Raw genomic sequence first — 18,746 nt, 5'->3', positions numbered from 1 at the left:
GTAGGGTGAGGGACACATGAACTGAGCAATCTTAAATTTTTCCAGCTGGTGCTCAAATAGTGCAAAAAGTGCTATTCACCACATGCTCATGAAGGTGGACTCATCAGAGAACAATACATGTATACTGATCAGGCATAACATTAAGAGCACTGACATGTGAAGAGAATAACACTGATGATCTCCTCATCATGGCACCTGTTAGTGGGTGGGATATATTAGGCAGCAAGTGAACATTTTGTCCTCAAAGTTGATCCTCGATGCAGGAAAAATGGGCAAGCATAAGGATTTGAGCGAGTTTGGCAAGGGCCAAATTGTGATGGCTAGACGACTGGATCAGAGCTTCTTCCAAACTGCAGCTCTTGTGGGGTGTTCCCGGTCTGCAGTGGTCAGTATCTATCAAAAGTGGTTCAAGGAAGGAAAAGTGGCGAACCGGCGACAGGGTCATGGGCGGCCAAGGCTCATTGATGTACGGGGGAGAGAAGGCTGGCCCGTGTGATCCGATCCAACAGACGAGCTACTGTTGTTGAAATTGCTGAAGAAGTTAATGCTGGTTCTGATAGAAAGGTGTCAGAATACGGGTCAGGGCTGCTTTGGTAGCAAACGGGGGACGAACACAATAATAGGCAGGTGGTCATAATGTTATGCCTGTTTGGTGTACAGGCAAACTTGAGAGTGATACACTGACCTGTGGGATGTCTGTGTTTTTGGGGGAATTATATCTCTACATTTCTAATTTGCTAACAGTGTAACAAAAAAGGATGTGAGACAGGAGTGTACACGACCATATAGTAAACATATGATGTCCAGAGATGGGGACAAATTATATCGTGCTCTTTAGAAGCGCTTTAATGTCACATGACCATCGGTATCACGTCAGAGGCTTTTAGCGTCATCACAGTAGTGGGAGGGGGGAAGAGGAGTAACTGAGGGTGGGGGGGCAGAGACATCAGATACAGAGCCCAGGGTCTCTATTACATTACAGCGCATAGACTTCTACAGCAACCATAATATTATCGTTTTCTAATAAAAAACATTTCTAGGCGTTACAATTGATAAGGTAAGTCTTTATCAATGTGTATTTTATCTTATAGCTGAACGGGTTACTCATCATAACAAAACAAGCTTAGTAGCAATTATTTGTCGCGCTTTTCAGTAAGGAATGGTTAGACAGCACGCAGAAATGGATGCGCTACAGTTACAGAGACATTAAAATACATGTAAGAGGATGTTGACGTTATATTTACAACAGAATCTAAACGTCGTGTCACGGTGCGGTGGCACGCAGCCATCTCGAGCCCATGCGTTACTAACGCGCTCAGCTGATGCGGGATGATGATGATGATGATGATGGTGGTGAAGATAATCGTGGTGCTCGCGCGCTGAGGCGAAATCCCAAATGGCCCCATGCTGGATATGTAGTGCACTGAAAAGGGGTGTAGAAGCCGTGTTTTACTCTTATATGTAATGCGCGCGTATAGGCAGTAGGAGGCTATTTGCGGCTTCGTGCTAAATCCTAACGACAGCAGGCCAGCTTTAGAAGATTATTTTCTTCTGAGTGCTCTGCGACTTTAGTCAAAACCACAACCGCCATATCGAACAGACATATTGACACATGACCCTAACCTACAGCTTAGAAATGAAACAGTAAACGAGTTAAATTAAAGCCTAAAACGCAGTGGTCAGACTCCCTGTGTTTCCTATGGCTTCAGCTCAATCCTACTTTACGCATTTATATAAAGGGTCTAATTACATAGCTCCATAATAATCACTATACTGTTGGCATCCAGTAAGGATTAATCTTCCAGTCATTAGTCACTGATTTATTTATCAGCTAAATATCCATTAGGATAGGTCGACTCAGATATGGCTTTGGTTTTGGTCAGTCCTGCTAAATAAGTATTAAAATAGTTGAGAAATTGTGTGATCAAATATGTGTCAGGATTTTTACCAACGCCGCCATCGCATACATTGCTCATCGTTTTTGGCCAGCTCATCGAATCTTCCCCTACGTCCTGGCACATTCTGCTGCATCATACTCTAGTTCGTTTGCTCTGCCAGGAACTAAAACAAGATCTGCATTTGTCTTGCTTCATTTTCTTAATGTGGCTTAAGAGAATGGGGATAGGGCTTGGTGTATCCGTGTGGTCCTCCAACATTCTCTAATTGGGAGTAAAAGTAAATTATCTTAATGTATTTCTGTGGGGGTGGGGTGGGGGTGTTGGAGGTGTTGTGTGTGTGTGTGCATAAAGCAGAGATGAAGATTTTAATACGAAGCAACTGTGTCTCCTTGTCGGAAGTGTTGAAAGAGTTACTCCAGCATTTTGTCAAACTAATGTTTATCTAACATATCTGTAGCGTATGAGTGAATACCATAGACAAGAATTGTGACATATTGTGACACACACACAAAAAAAAGTGAAGCACGTATTACAGGGGTGTCTAGTCTTATCCGGAAAGGGCCGGTGTTGGTGCAGGTTTTCAGTGTGTTGATTGTTATAAAAACCTGTACCCACACTGGCCCTTTGCGGATAAGATTAAACACCCCTGATGTAGAACATGTTTGTGACTTGTTCAGTTAGTTCTAAATTATTATATGTGTAATTTATCCCTTAAAAGATGGGACTTCTTCCAAAAGGAGGATTAAATCTTATACCTGATCAAATTAATCATAAGAGCTGAAAGGGGAAAAAATGCTTCACTTTTCATTTGATCGTGCTTTATTACCATAGAATCCCAGGGACTGCGTTTTGATTTTCAGGTGTTTTCTGGACTTTTCTCAGTACAGCTAACAATGGAAATGCCAAATTCTTGTACATATTACTCCCAAATTTGCACATATGCACAGAGATGAGGTTTAAATACAATCCTCTATAAGTCCTGTGTAGAATCCAAAGTCACAGTAGAAATCCAGTATCAGAAAATACTCAGTGTCGTACTCAGTGTAGTCTAGTCTAGTCTGTAGTGACTGGATGCAGGTGTGCTCAACATTGCCAACTGATACAGGTGCAGAGGCTGTGTTTGCTGAGGGTGTGACAGTATCCTCTTTCACATTATTGATTAGATGACTAACACTGGGATTAGTAATGTCACATTTATAACAAGACTTTCTAGATGTTTAGCTATTCTGAAAAGCATTATAACATGGAGTGGTTTCTTGTTAAACCTACACACCTTCTTTATAGCAGATTTGTCAGCTAGTTTCAGTTTGGATATTCAGATTACAGTTTCATTTTTTCATCTTTGTTAAGCACTTTATCCTAGTCAGGGTTACTGTGGATGTCCTGGGAACACTGAGAGAAAAGTGGGAGTGGACCCATGATGAGATGCCTGTCCATCACAGGGCACCGTGGACACGCATTCACATACTCATTTACACGCAGGTTCATTTTAGCATAGGCAGTCCCCCAACTGGCATGTTTTTATAAGGTAGGAGGAAACAAGAAAATCTGATGCCCAGTGAATCGCAATAAACCGGCAGTGCCGTGCCACCATGCCACCTACAGATTAAACTGTTTTTCTGTAGTGAACTGAATATCCCAGTATCATTCAGAAAGCCGATAACTAGCTTACACTCATGTGTTAAAGACAGCACTACAAAACGTATTAAACCCACTGTGGAAATTGGGTCTCTTTCTTTAAATGTTGAGCAGAAAATACATTCACACTTCAAAGTTCGGTGAAGACGTCATTCAAAATGAGCCACTGTCACTGCAGTCTCAGCAGTCTATTTGTAGATTTTTGCTTAATTAGTATCATACAAATGACAAATCAGCCAAATAAATCACTAAATGTCACTGAGGGCTATTTCTAGAACAGCACACCTCAAAGGGTTTTATTTGTCAATGCTTACACTATTATTTAGCAGTGAATGACACAGCAAGCTTTTTTTTATCCATTTATAGTTAGCAGTATTGTGAAATGTCCATGAAACAAGTGAGCTCCAGTTATCACCTCAGTTACAGCAACGTCATTTTTTTTAAATCAATGATAATAAGCTGTAACTTGTCATGTTACTAATAAAGCACAGATTTCATTTAATGCATTTAATTTCTACTCTCACCAGATCAACAGTTACACATCTGGAGTCATTTGTCAAGTCCCTGTGAATTACATGTTACCACAGAAACGTTGACGTATTCGAGCACGCACATTAGGCTAAACTCATGATTTGTCTTTCAGCCAAACCTACTGTCAGAGCCGTACCGTTATAGAAAATCAATCAACACTTTCTGACTAATCAGCACAAAGAATTCAGCAGCTCTGTGGTGTAAATTGCACTAACTGGCTGGGGATGAGATCTTCTGTGCGCTGGTTATTATTCAGTCTGGCTATTAAACAGTTTTTATGAATGGATGTTGTGTGAGGACTGATCATTCATGTGCCTAATAATATCTATGTCTTACCCAAAGATGCTTTAGCTTTTTATAAATGAGGTCCATAACAGATGTTAATGGCGTGAAAATGATTGCCTGAAGTGAATGTACTGTGGCATGTTTCCAAGTCATGCAAATATTTTTTAACAACTGGGTCACAGCCAGTTGCTTTGCATGTTTCCACCAGTTGTAAATCTGCATGCCCGTTTGGAATGGATGTAACTAGATGAACTGGAAGGTTATTTTATGAGATTTGAATAAAATAAATATTATAATATAATATATTATAATAAATAAAATAAATGTTTTGCACAGCTGCGCAATGCTGATTGAAAGAGGCACCATAATATGGCAGAGGTTAGCCATCATGGTAACGCTCAACCTGTTGTTTTGTTCAGAAGCCCATCAATGATCGGTTGAACTCTGTCCTGAGCTGGCAAGGCCATTTTATCTCAAATACAGGCCAGTTGCTGTCTCTGTACAAGTTGGAAAAGGTAGGGCTCAACCATTTCTGTTTTCACTTCCAGTTATGAACCACTCAGTTCCACAGGGAAACACAGCCAGAAATCATGGTGCAGAACTAATGGCTGCCATTACTGACATCTGGTATCTAATGTAGAAGCTGTTTATATGGACCAACATACACATATCCTTCTTCTTAGTTCTGTTTGTAGTGCTTCATCAGCTAACTCCTGAGAGGATTTCTCTTCTTTTATTCAGACACTGACATCTAGATACACGTCACTTATCATCTATTCAGCTTTTAAGCTTTTACAGATTGTGTTCTGTCTTTATTTTACCGTCATTCCGTTGTTGAGCACTATATGGCCAAAATTTTGTGGACACCTGACCATAATACTTTTATGTGCTTATTGAACATCCTTTTCCACAAATATTCTTCCCTTTGCTGTTTTAAGAAGCTCCACTCTTCTGGGAAGGACTTCCACTAGGTGTTGGAGCATAGCTATGGGAATTTGTAATCATTCAGGTACAAGAGCATTAGTGAGATCAGACACCGATGGAACCCCGGGGTGCAGTCGGAGTTCATCACAAAGGAGTTCAGTGGGGTTGAGGTCTTTCACACAAACTTTAGCAAACCAGCTCGCTGTCATACTGGTTTGGTCCTTTTAGTTCCAGTGAAGCAAAAACATTCTAGACAGTTGTGTTATTCCAACCATGTGGTAACCAGGTATCAGTGTGATGGTCAGGTGTCCACAATTTTTGGATCTATAACGTAGATTCTAGTTAGATACCACAACAAAATAGTCTCAAAAGATTTGCTAATATGACAATGTATTGCTGTATTCAGTCTGATATTTCGCTGATAATTTAGCTATCGGTGGAATCCCCACATATCAGTATTTGCAAATCAACGATTCCATCTGTGTTCTCTGCATTGCAGAAATGATGAGCTTCAGTGCAGGGCCTCAGTGTATTCCTACTACTATACAGATGACATGAGGGACGCTTGTACACGTGTGTTTCAGCATAAGCAGTCAGTCAGTCGGTCAGTCAGTCAGTGAGCAGCTCTGCTAGGATGATGTGCTGTGGTGTCAAAATATCAATCATGTAGTAACACATTAGTGAATCTTTTCATAATTAGTCAGTTAAGGAATGACTTTGAAAAAAGCACCAATCACACAACTGAGATCTGTTTTTCTTTAGTGCTGAGATCAGTATTTTACAATCAGTTTTTATGTCTAATTCCTAGCTGAAGGATTACAGATCAACATAGTTCTGTATGTGATTGTGTGACAGGGTGAATGAGAGGTAATGGTGTAGAAAGCTTGTGCTGTCATCTTTCTGAAAAGGCTGATGGCTTGTGATGGCGACTACAGATAACCTTATTTGTTCTTTTCCTTGTTTAGCACTTGTGCAGCCATAACAAAGCAATAAGGAAATTACAGTAGAAGTACTTAAGATTTCTGGAAAAAAAACTTTATTCATTGACTGCAAATCTAGCCGAGATTGACCTCCACAGAGGATTAATTTCTGACATGAATGTGAAAAAGTAAGTGAGGATGAAGATGGCCAGTCAGCTTCGCATTATGCCTAAATCATATCACATATTCCCAAAGGTGTAAAGACTACACCTGGAATTGATTAGTTTGATGCCTGATACTGAAGAAAACTAACGAACAAAATCTAATTTCTACTGTTTGAAGATTCTTTTAACACTAATTGGGCCCCCAGACACCCTAGAATACAGTTAACACACAAAAGCCCTAAATGAAATGATCTACTTTTTCTTATTTAAAATCTGCTCTTACAGCAGACTATTTAGAAGTGAGGATCTCAGTGGAATTTTAGTGTGTCATGTGAATTTGAATGGAGAGATTAGAAAGCAGGAGTCTGAATGCAGCTAGTCACTGCACATAGTTCTGGATAAAAGTGAAGTAATCCACATGGGATTTGGTATTCAGTGGAATTGGGACAGTGTCGTGTAATACTGCCTTTCTCCATTTACAGAATGTGACGTAGATAGAGACCCTGAATGTGTGATAAATTGATTTTCTCCCAACACAGCAGTGATTTGTCATTTGATTAAAGGAAAGACAGTTAGACCTAACATGAAATATACCCATGCAGTTTTCCCATTTTGTATCGAGGGCAAAAGTGTCACACTGCATTCAGTCGCTGAGTTCACAGTGTCCATGGCTACCTTCCTTCCCCTCACCAATAGCCTCAAAAACCTTGTTTCTAAGTATTTTGTCCTCCTGCCCTGTTAGTAGGTTTTTGCTGGTGGACTCTGAGGCTAGCATACTGGCTCTTTGTTATTGTTGATCAGCAGTCTAATATTTCACTTGAAGAAATCAGCATGTCACAGGTTTAGTTGCCATGTTTAGATTAGACCGGTCACAGCATGGTTCCATGGATTATAAAGGAATCAGTGCCCTTGCAGTTTCACAGCATATTTTTCTATTCAGAAAAATAACGTTTAGGTCTTTAAATCATGTGCTGAACAGATAGCTTTTCACAGACATATACAGCATGTCATTCTGTCTTTTGTGTGATACCCACTTGCTTTAAGAAGACAATTGTTCTGGTCCCTAAGAAATTCACCCCTTACTGTTTGAACTTACTACCCCCCTGGTGGAAATTACCTCCATTGTTATAACGTGCTTTGAGTTAATGGTCCAGTTCTTCATTTGCGCATACCTGCCTGCATCATTAGACCCCCTAAAGTTTAGATACCACCCTAGCAGGTCCACCAGTGACACCATCACCCTGGCACTGCACCGAGCCCTTGACCACCTGGAGTGAAAGAACATAATCGAATGAAGTGTAATAGAATGCTGTTTGTCGACTAAAGTTTAGCATTCAGTACCAAAATTCCCATCAAGCTTGTCACCAAGCTACATGACCTCGGTCTGGACAGCCATCTGTGCAACAGGATCCTGAACTTTCTGACGGGTAGGCCACAGATGGTTCGAATTGGCAGCCTCACATCCTCCTCTCTTAACTTAAGCACAGGACAGAAGATACCACCATTGCAGACCTGATCTCAGATACTAATGAAACAGCATACATACCCCTGGCTGCTTGCAGTTCAGACAACAGTCTCTTTCTGCACATCAGTAAAACAAAGGAGATGATTGTGGATGAAAGGAAGAGTCACATTGTTTAGCATGCACATGCCCTTTGCACATCAACAGAACAGAGGTGGAAGGTTTTAGGAGGTGGAAGGCAGCTTCAAATTCCTTGGCATCTTTTCCAGTGACTTCAAACGGTCCACCCACATTCATGCTGTGGTGAGAACAGCCCTTACGCGTCTGTCCTTCCTGCAAAAGCTGAGACAGCTTGGAATGTCCCCTGGACATTCTCACATCACAGCACCGTTGAGGGCACTCTCAGTTTCTCAGTGGCTGTATCACAACCTGGTATTGTAGCTATTCCTCAGGTGACCACAGGGACATACAGGGAGTGATGAAATCAGCTGAGCTCACCATCAGCAGGGAACTGCCTTCTCAACTTGAATCGTTGCCTGAGGATGCTAAAAAGATCAAGAACAATAGTCATGTAGGACACTTGATCTTTCAACTGCTTCCGTTCAGCAGGCTATATGTTCAGGGGTGAACCAAAAGACTAAATAAGTTACTTTTCCCAAGCCATCAGACCCTTAACCAGCCAGTGATAACATAATTTACATCTTTAATACACACCAGTCTGCAGATGTAAATTTAGTATGCACATTTTGTTTGTATTCTACCCACATATTTTTAAATACAGTAGGTGTAAAATTTGTACTTAAATCTTACAAAAGCCTAAAAGTTTTATCTTAGCACTGGATATACTTGGCACTACATTTATATTCTATATTTTGTTTAGTAAATGTTATATGCCTGGTATTTGTCAGTTGAACTACCATAAGAATTTCAGTGTGCAGTTTTCCATGTCCAGTTTTTGTCCAATTTTCTAACTGCAAAATGAGGGGATTTTTAAGTTTGCTCATGAATTATATGCAAACAAAAATCTTACACCCATTTCATCTTATAGATTAGAGGTAGAGGTATTCCTGCAAACCCTCAGTGAAGCACCAGATTGTAATGCGTTACTGGTAGGATTGCTTTAATATTATAAATATTGAGTGGAAGGACTGGTTTAATCACACTGCACCAGTCTGCAGTGCTTCTGAGAAGTTTTGAGTGCTATGTAAATATGTAGGACCTTTTCTGGAACAGCTTGTGAGTGTTTTTTTACACACTCCCACTGTGCATCCTCTGCTGAAGTTATAGATTATCTATCTATCTATCTATCTATCTATCTATCTATCTATCTATCTATCTATCTATCTATCTATCTATCTATCTATCCATCCATCCATCCATCCATCCATCCATCCATCCATCCATCCATCTATGCACTATCTATGGCCAAAAGATTGTGGACACCAGAACAACTCACATGTTGACACAAAGTTTGAAACACACATTTGTGCAGAATGTCTTTATATGCTGTAGCATGTAAATTTCCCTCCACTGGAACTTAAAAACCCAACGCTGTTCCAACATGACAGTGACTTTGTGCACAAAGAGCAGGGTCCATAAAGACTTGGTTTGAAAAGGTTGGAATGGAAGAACTCTAGTGTCCTGCCATGACTTCTGTCCCACTGAATAACTTTGGGATTAACTGTTAGATAGATAAAGGTTAATGTTGTACAATAAAAGTCAGGGTTGAGTACTTTTATAAGGAGATTGCACATGTCCCTTAAAATAGCTTAACCTAATACCTTCAAGTAGCTTCTCTGCCAATGTAATCCTCCTTTTTGTTTATTAATAGTAGCAGTAGTTATTGCAGATCATAGGTCATTTACTTGTTTGCCTTTACTATGGATTGTCTAGAAGCACAGCTAAATGACCAAAGTGGGCAATGGACCTTTGGGATTTATGCCATCATTGAATGCTGAGCTCCTAATTTGATTATTGACAGCCAGCTGGTCAGCAGAAATTAAAGAATTGGGTCATTGCTGATTCTTTACTCAAGTAGGTTCATCTGACAGAGTTTAAAATGCTATGCAGTACTTGTTTAACTTATTAAAATGCTGTTTCTCTATGTTTTTGTTGTTCCGTTCATGCAGCAAGTTCAGAGTGAGGAAAGGAGACATGTCACAGGAGAAGACTGGCTACCCTGTAATGGGGGAGAACAAACCCCTTCACAATAATGTCTACGGGCCACCCCAGCCTGATGCATTTGGGATGCCTCCACCTAACTACAGCCAGGCTCCAGGAGGATTCTCTTACCCAGCACCAGGACCATATGGCCAACCAGGTTTTCCCCAGGGGGCACCAGGGTTTGCTCCTGGACCTTACCCTCAGATGCCCTTCCCACAAATGCCATACCCTCAAGGCCCATATCCACAGGGGCCGTATCCTCAAGGCCCCTACCACGGGCCAGGACAGCCTGCTTTTGATGGAGATCCCAATGGTGAGTATGTTGTACTAATTTGTTCTGCTAGAAATTGTCATGTTTTCGGTTTTCCATTCATTCTGCAAAAATGTTCTGTAGAAGACGAACTATCTTCAGTAGTTCTGCTGGTCATTATTGATTTCCAAGGTTGTATAGTGTGACAGTTTGCTGTCATTAGTGATTTAAATATATTCTGTGAGAAGATACATATCAATGTTGAAAAAATGACTGTTTTGATTGTTTGCAAACAACAGGTATGACCTACCTATCCTATGAACAGGATTGCTTCCGTTCCACTATGACACATGAAAGCATAAATGTTAGCTAGAAAAAGAAACACTGAAAAAGTATTATAGATCTAAACATTACCATCACAAGCCAACATCTTGGAATATGATCCACCACAGTGAAAGATGGATAGATTTAGAATCCCCCTTTTTATTCTGTGTAAACAGGAAACACATCCTATGTAACTGGCAGTACCAGATTTTAAACAGGCTGTTTATAAGTCAGTGGTAGCGCAATGTTTATGCTGGTGGACTACTGTTTGGAAGGTTGTAGTTCAAATCCCAGCACTGCCATTGCTGGGTTCTTGGGGCCCTTAAATTGTGTAAGTGTAAGCTGCTCTTAATAAGGGCATTTACCAAATATATATTGCATTTCGAGATGCCAGTCTTGTCGTGACACAATTGAGCCACAAGGACACCCTCACCACATCAGTACACCAACTGTAGGAAGGACAAGCATGTTCTTTGAAAGACAAAAAGAATATAGTGTACAGGTACTCTATTGGCATTTGGGGAAAAAATGGCTTGATTATTTTGCTGTATAAGAAGAATGGAGTAAAACTCTGCGCGAGGCTAATTATGCTCATTTTGCTGAACTGAAGTAGCTGACTACAACAAATGAGAACTTGACACTAAAGTAAAGCGCTTGTTCAACCTGCCACTGATGATCAATGGGGGCAGAATGTGATATTTTGTACATAACTATTTTCATTTTTAACTGTATAGGTCTATGTTGCTCTACATTTTTATTATTTGTAGTTTCTAGAAACTTTTTTAAAAACTTTTCAACATGTTCAAGTATGTTTATGTGAACCAACATTTTTGTACAGGCAATGGAAAATAATTCATGTACTATTTGTATTTGTAGTTATTTCACTGAAATAGTTCATTATAGTTCATTAATTTGAGGTAAAAATGCAAACGTTTAGCTTTAATTTACAGATGTTTACATCCAGTTCAGATGTATGAATATAGGAATTATAGCACTTTATAGATATAAAATAAGGTCATTAGACAAACTAACAATCAGAAACGAAAGTGTACTTTTAATACTGCAAATCCTTTGCAATCAATCAGTGCCTGAAGTCTGGACCCATAGACATCACCAGATTCTGGGTTTATTCCCTGCTGATGCTGAAGTCTGGTCTTTACTGCAGTTGTCGTCAATTCTCCTGCTTGTTCCTCGGGTGTTTTGGTTTCAGTTTCACCTTCAGCAAGTAAAAAGCAGCTCAATTGGATTCAGGTCACATAAAAAAGTGCTTTTATTCCTACACCGTTCAGTCTATATTGATATATACACTCAAATTAATGCATAATGTCTGCACCTTGAGCTCATATTTCATAATAAATATCAATAATTTTATCAATGTACCTGTGTATGGATCCAACTGTTCAATAATAAAAAGTAAAATTAACAAACAAGTGACAAAATTCAAATGTGTGCTACAAAACTTTCTTTTTAGCCTGCTTAAGTAAACATGCAACCCTGTTTTAGCTACTAGGAATTGAAAATACACTCCTTCATGTAGATCTATGAACCAGTATTTACAAATTTCTCTCCAGATATTGTTACTATTAGCCAAAACTCATTTCTTATATCATTTGCATGGTATTTAAGTAGCTTGTAATTGATAGTCACTAAACGTATGATGTTTGAAGGATGAAAGATTCTGTAAAAAGGTCTTTTTAAACACACTCCTTTTTTAAGGTTCATTTAATGCTACAGGTTTTTGTCTGGACCATAATCCATGAGCCATGTGCTTTTTCTTTTTGACTCTCTCACATTAGACAATCTCTCTTACTCTCTCTTCATTAGAGATACTGTTCACAATAAACTGTTGTCAGAGTGTAACCATTACATTGATTCTTATTACAAATTATAAAATGTTTTGAGACATTCATTTCATAGTTTCAGCTGCAGTGCTTTCATGGTATGTTGTCATTCAGCTTTCTAAAAATGATCTAAATTTGGACTGTTTGCTCATTCTTTACTTTGGCAGCTGCAATGGGCAGTCCGGGCTATCATAGTGGAGATAGGCCTCCTTCATATTATGACAACGAGGAGTTTGCCAACTCAGGCTGGGAGGACAAAACTATCCGCCAGGCCTTCATCAGGAAGGTAAAATTCCCCAAAAAAGGATTGTTTATAGGTGTATACTATCTGCAGTCAGCATTCCTAGCTTTCAGATAATCATAGAAGCATTGTAATGTTTCTTAATGTTTGCCTCAGATTTCTCTGACCTTTGTGCTGTATTCTCATTCTCAGGTGTTCATGGTCTTAACTGTACAGCTGATGGTGACATTCTCCTTCGTTGCCGTCTTCACCTTTGCAGAGGACGTCAAGCTATTTGTTCAACAAAATCGCTGGACATATTACGTGTCCTATGCGGTCTTTTTCATTTCTCTCATCGTACTCAGCTGCTGTGGAGAATTCAGACGTAAACACCCCTGGAATCTGGTTGCACTGGTAGGAATGACGTGCTTCTGGAAGTTTAAGCCTGATCACACTAGAATGAGGATGAGTGACAAAATTCAATTAGTTAAAAAAAAACCCAAAAAACCAAAAAACATCTCCTGTAAAATGCACTGCTGCATTACAAGATATTGTGTTTGATATATACTTGCTGGTCGGTTTATTAGGAACATCTGTACATTTCATTTTTCATGCAGTTATCCACTCAGCCAATCACGTTGCAGCATCTCAAAGCATATTTAATGCAGATACAGGTCAAGAGATTCAGTTTATATTCACATCAGACAACAAAATGAGGAAAAATGTGCTTAGTGAGTGAACACACACTGCATAACTGTACTTACTATATCAATAAATAGATAAATAAATAAATAAAAATCTATTTCTCTTTCTCTCTCTCAGTCTATTCTGACTCTCAGCCTGTCCTACATGGTGGGGATGATTGCCAGCTTCTATGACACAGACACAGTCATCATGGCAGTGGGCATCACAGCGGTGGTCTGCTTCACCGTGGTGCTTTTCTCCCTTCAGGTAAGCCTGCTGCCTTCCCTCTTGTGTGGGCCTCTCTGAATCTGAACTTTTATTTAAATCTTCCTTTCTGACCTGGCTTGATGTTAAAGATAGTGTACATGTGTATATAGAAAGTCTCTTTCATTTCTTCACATCTCTGATCATCTCTTTCTTCTAGAGCAAGTATGACTTCACTTCCTGCCGGGGTGTGCTATTCGTGTGCCTCATCATACTCCTTCTCTTCTCCATCCTCTGCATCTTTATCCGTCACAAGATCCTGCACATCGTCTATGCGTCTCTGGGGGCTCTGCTCTTCACCTGTGTAAGTAGTACTATCTGTTGATAAGAATCCTGAAATCTACAACAGACTTGCAACATTTACGGCTCGTAGCATTTTACTGCAATATCGGCCATTTACCGCTACCACACAGTCATTCTTTCTTTTAAAAGATTAGTATCCTAAATGTTATTGATTTTAGCTTAAAGAGGCAGGATTGGGAAATGAATGCACTTTTTCAGAGAGTATGCTTTAAAAAGAATCAGTGTAAATCATCTAACTAATTTGTCTATAAATCATAAACCTGCAATTTCATTTCCCTTAAACCCTATCTGGTCAATGTATTTAGTATTATACTAGTATATAATTAAGAAGACTTCGTGTTTCGTTTTGTTAATGGGAGAATTTTGTGAAAATGTAGTATGTCGTATAATTTTGATTGTGTACTTAGGGATGCTGGAATGTAGGACAATAAAAAAAGCAGAATACAGTAATAGAAAACAAATATAATTTTTTTGTTACTTTATTCAGTTACAAAATATTCATTGTATTCCATTTAGATAGATATATCAGTAAAAAAACCCCAATGAGGATACCCTTTATACCACAGACATGTAGGGTGGCCACTCCATATTGTCAAAAGCCAAAAATGAATGAATTTAATGATGTCTGTTAACAATAATTAATATTGTTTAACAGAGAAAAAACACATAATCATTGATTTCTGTTAGGAGATGTCTATAAAGCATTTATTTAAGCTATTATTGAAGGTATTTTAGCCATGCTGATTATAGCTGCTACATCATTACTGAACTTCTCATGGATTTTCTACAACAAAGCTAAAAGAATGATTAAATTAATAATGTTATCGTTGGAAATTCTCTGTCATGCAAGAGAAATAACCCACTATTATTACACAGCACTGGTGCTCATTATTTCATCATATAACATGATGTTATCATAGAACATCATGACCCATAGTGTGTTATTTTGTACATATTAAAAATACAGAGTTCAGTTTAACATTTCAACTGAATTTTATTTATATAGCACTTCAGAAACAGACATTGTTATTAACTGTTCAGTGATGGAGACGTGAATGCAAAACTCTTCTTAGCAATGGCAGTCCTAAGGCTGTTCATGTTCAAGGCAGCCCATCCACAGTAATCTCATGGTGATTTTTAGTTGTGACCATCCTTAGCAGCATTTATGCTTATGAGCAAACACAGGAACAAACATCTCTTTGTTTTTTTCCCCAGTTCCTGGCTGTAGACACTCAGCTTCTTCTAGGCAACAAGAAGCTGGCACTGAGCCCAGAGGAGTACATCTTTGCTGCACTGAACCTCTACACTGACATCATCAACATCTTCATTTATCTCCTCGCCATCGTGGGCCGCTCCCGGGAATGAGCAAAAATCATTTCGGTTAAAAAAAACACCACACACACAGTTTACACATTACACTTGTTCTTTCATCTTGTCTCCCAGTGTGTGTCCCATAATTAACTTGAGTTTAGCAGATACGCAGGGTGGTCAGACCAATAGCTTTATGCATCCAGCAGGCCTGGCATGGATCACAGCAAAGGAAGGGTATATTTATAAAATGTATTTATTTAAAAATCCATCACATCTGCTTGCTCTGTCCCTGAAATATCGTCCATGCATTTGGAAAAGGTACAGTGTAGGTAGTATGACTCACCAATCGTATCTAAAACAGCATGAGCAGACATCTCTCTTCCCCTGACCCCTGCAAGCTTGGCATTCTGCCTGATAATGCTAGCACTGCATTAACTGAGAGAAAGAAAGGCAGGAAGTTGGCAGAGAGGGCACTGATAAGTTGTGTAGAGAAACAAATCATCGATCAGCTCTCTTTCTTATCGCTCTGACCAGTCCATGTGCTGGCAAAGTCTGCATGGTAAATTAAAACGGTGGAGAAAGACAAAACCACTCAAATCAGTTCCTTAAACACCTTCTTATTATATACCTGTAAATATTCATATGAAGTTTCTCCACTCAGATCAGAGCATGCCCAGCTGTGGTGCAGCATGGAGAAACATGACATCTCCTTTTTAGGAAGCGAACACATATTAAGCACTCCACAAGACGGTTCATTATTACTAACCACATACTACCACATAACCTGTTCACGTATATAATGATATCATATATGAAACAGGGGTTTTTTTTTTCTTAAATTTTTTTTCCAAAATAAAGGAATAAAGTTTAGTTGTGGCGTCTGTGTTTGTATCATTTGAAAAGTGAATATTGAAAGTTTTATCAGCATTATTTGATCCAATGGCTTTCATTTTCCTTTCACTTTTTTCTTGAGATATAAATTTTCTTTCCTATTTATGTGGCACATTTGTGTTTCATTATTTTAACTCGCATGAAATGCTTGCATACTGGAATTATTGATTTTTTTTTTCCTCTGTGAAGAGTGAGGGTAAATCCACAGTGTTGCTTCTGTGTTGTTATTTATAAACTATTTATTACAGGGTACTGTAGTCTGCAGGACTGTGGATGGCGTGCTTGCTTTTCTTATAGGGCTTTGTCGTGCAAACCTCTTTACCACAAGGTCAGCGTAATATGAGATATTTAAGATCATTTCCAGTTGATTAATCCTGTCATGGATGACCAAGGGCAAACTGGGTTCCAAGATCAGCACTTACTCTAGAAAGGTTGCTCAGTCTCTTTTAACATTAGACCCTCTCAGTCGCGTTGTCCACTGCATATAAATAAGTACAATCGTTTCAGAGTGGAAAACTGTATTGTGTGTACTACAACTAACACTAAAGGACAAGATGTTACAATCTTCTGTAAAGTAAACAAATGAGTAATTTCATAATATGCTCACTTTATGGCTAATCCGTGGCTTGAATGTGATTTAACAACATGTCCACTATCTTGTCTCAGAGGTACTATGTAATATTACATGTTATAGTTGCACGCGCCTTCCTTAGTTTGCATGTACAGAGCTGGCACACTGGACTAGTTAAAGCAGTTTGAAGATAATATTCCATTTTAATGTGCTGCAGCCCTGTTTTCTCATTTTTGTGTTTGTAATTAACTCATGTTCAACTGTAGTTGGCTTTGTAGATCTCTTTGCACTGTACATTTGCATTAAACTGAAGTTGGACTGTATCCCTTTACGTGACTGTTTGCCTTTCATTAAATCAAAAAGAGATGAAAATGATGTCTTGTTTGCTTTTCCAAGCTAGTCAATAGTAGGGAGATTAATGGAACCAGATTGTGAGGGTTGTGCTTAATGGCAAACACTAGAGAGATCACTATACAAAACAAAAATTACTATATAGGTCTGATTTTTTTTTTTTTTACTTACACTAATGATGACTTATTTGTAAGTAGAATCATCAATTTTCCAAGAGAGTGCACAGTATTTGAGTTATCTGAGAATAAAGTATAATATCGCAATATCAACTGTGGACTGTTTATTTTCACCTCGAAGTGCTAATGGCCAGAATTACAACTGCTCTGTCGGATCTTCCTGATTCCTTATTATTTCCTCTTTTTTTCCTTCATGGATGGTTGTGTCAATAAGCAGATCATATCTCTGAACCATATATGCTCTTTTTATTTTAGCTCTATGATTTTGGCCCCAAGTGGACAGCAGAACTCTTGACCCAGCCTTATACTGTAATTGATATGTTGCTGATGTGAATAAAAAAGCTTCCACAATGCTGCTGTTCATGATAAACTTGATAAACCACCAGAACTGACTGTAATGTGCTGAAAGTATCCCCCAGCCTCAATAATGTCCTTTCCACTGATGAATGGAATACAGAAGGATAATACATTGTTCAAATTGTCCATACCAACAAATATATATCCAGGCACCGAAAAAGAGGAAAAAGTCATTTTTGGAATTATTATCTATTTCATCAGATCTACAGTTAAATGATCACACAGTGTTTTGCTAAATATAAGGCCACAACCTTTCAGGCTTTTCCTTATCAGTTATCAGCTTCCATTAAATAATAAAACTGCTGATAGAATGATATTAATTAATGAAAAGATTAATTAGTTCCATCAGTCTGTCATGGGACTAATTTATATTGTCAGATTTGTGGATCAGGAATGAGTCAAACTGGTTCTAAACAGATGAGAAATAAATGGAACAAATGAATCATGCCTCATAAAGGATAATTAGAATATTGTTTATCAAATACTGACTTACAAATACATGTTAACAGGTTTACTTGTGCAGCCTGTATGAGTCATTATGTAGCACATAGAAAAACGTGTTTCTTTTTCAGTTTGTAATCCGTAAACATGGGCCTCTATTTTACAGGACAAATCTAATAATACTAGTAAAAACGATATATACACTACATTGCCAAAGGTTTTGGGACACCCTTCCAAATCATTGAATTCAGTGTTCCAATCACTTCCATGGCCACAGGTGTATAAAATCAAGTACCTAGGCATGCAGACTGCTTCTACAAATTTGTAAAAGAATGGATCGGTCTCAGGAGCTCAGTGAATTCAAGTGTGGTACAGTGATAGGTTGCCACCTGTGCAATAAGTCCATTCATGAGATTTTCTCTCTACTAAATATTCAACGGTCAACTGTTGGTGGTATTATAACAAATTGGAAGCAATTGGGAACAACAGCCACAAGGTGGTAGGCCACGTAACATCACAGAGCAGAGTCAGTGCGTGCTGAAGCGCACAGTGCACAGAAGTCGCCAACTTTCTACAGAGTCAATAGCTACAGACCTCCAAATTTTGTGTGGCCTTCAGATTAGCTCAAGAACAATGCATAGAGAGCTTCATGGAATGGGTTTTTATGGCTGATCAGCGGCATCCAAACCTTACATCAGCAAGTGTAATGCAAAGCGTCGAATGCAGTGGTGTGAAGCACGTCGCCACTAGACTCTAGAGCAGTGGAGACATGTTCTC

At 38.9% G+C, this 18,746-nt stretch overlaps 1 protein-coding gene across 1 annotated transcript; it reads left to right on the top strand.

Moving 5' to 3' along the window:
• The first annotated feature begins 897 nt into the window (after positions 1 to 897).
• Positions 898 to 17,264, top strand: grinaa (glutamate receptor, ionotropic, N-methyl D-aspartate-associated protein 1a (glutamate binding)). The gene is made up of 7 exons (XM_058377300.1): positions 898 to 1,057; positions 9,952 to 10,298; positions 12,568 to 12,686; positions 12,834 to 13,034; positions 13,443 to 13,571; positions 13,729 to 13,872; positions 15,087 to 17,264. The coding sequence occupies exons 2-7, from the start codon at positions 9,977 to 9,979 to the stop codon at positions 15,234 to 15,236; spliced, it is 1,065 nt and encodes a 354-aa protein (XP_058233283.1). The 5' UTR covers positions 898 to 1,057; positions 9,952 to 9,976; the 3' UTR covers positions 15,237 to 17,264.
• The last annotated feature ends 1,482 nt before the right edge of the window (positions 17,265 to 18,746 follow it).

This window comes from Hemibagrus wyckioides, linkage group LG24 (assembly GCF_019097595.1).
Source record: "Hemibagrus wyckioides isolate EC202008001 linkage group LG24, SWU_Hwy_1.0, whole genome shotgun sequence".
NCBI classification, from domain to species: Eukaryota; Metazoa; Chordata; class Actinopteri; order Siluriformes; family Bagridae; genus Hemibagrus; species Hemibagrus wyckioides.
This window is presented reverse-complemented; position numbering and strand designations above follow the sequence as displayed.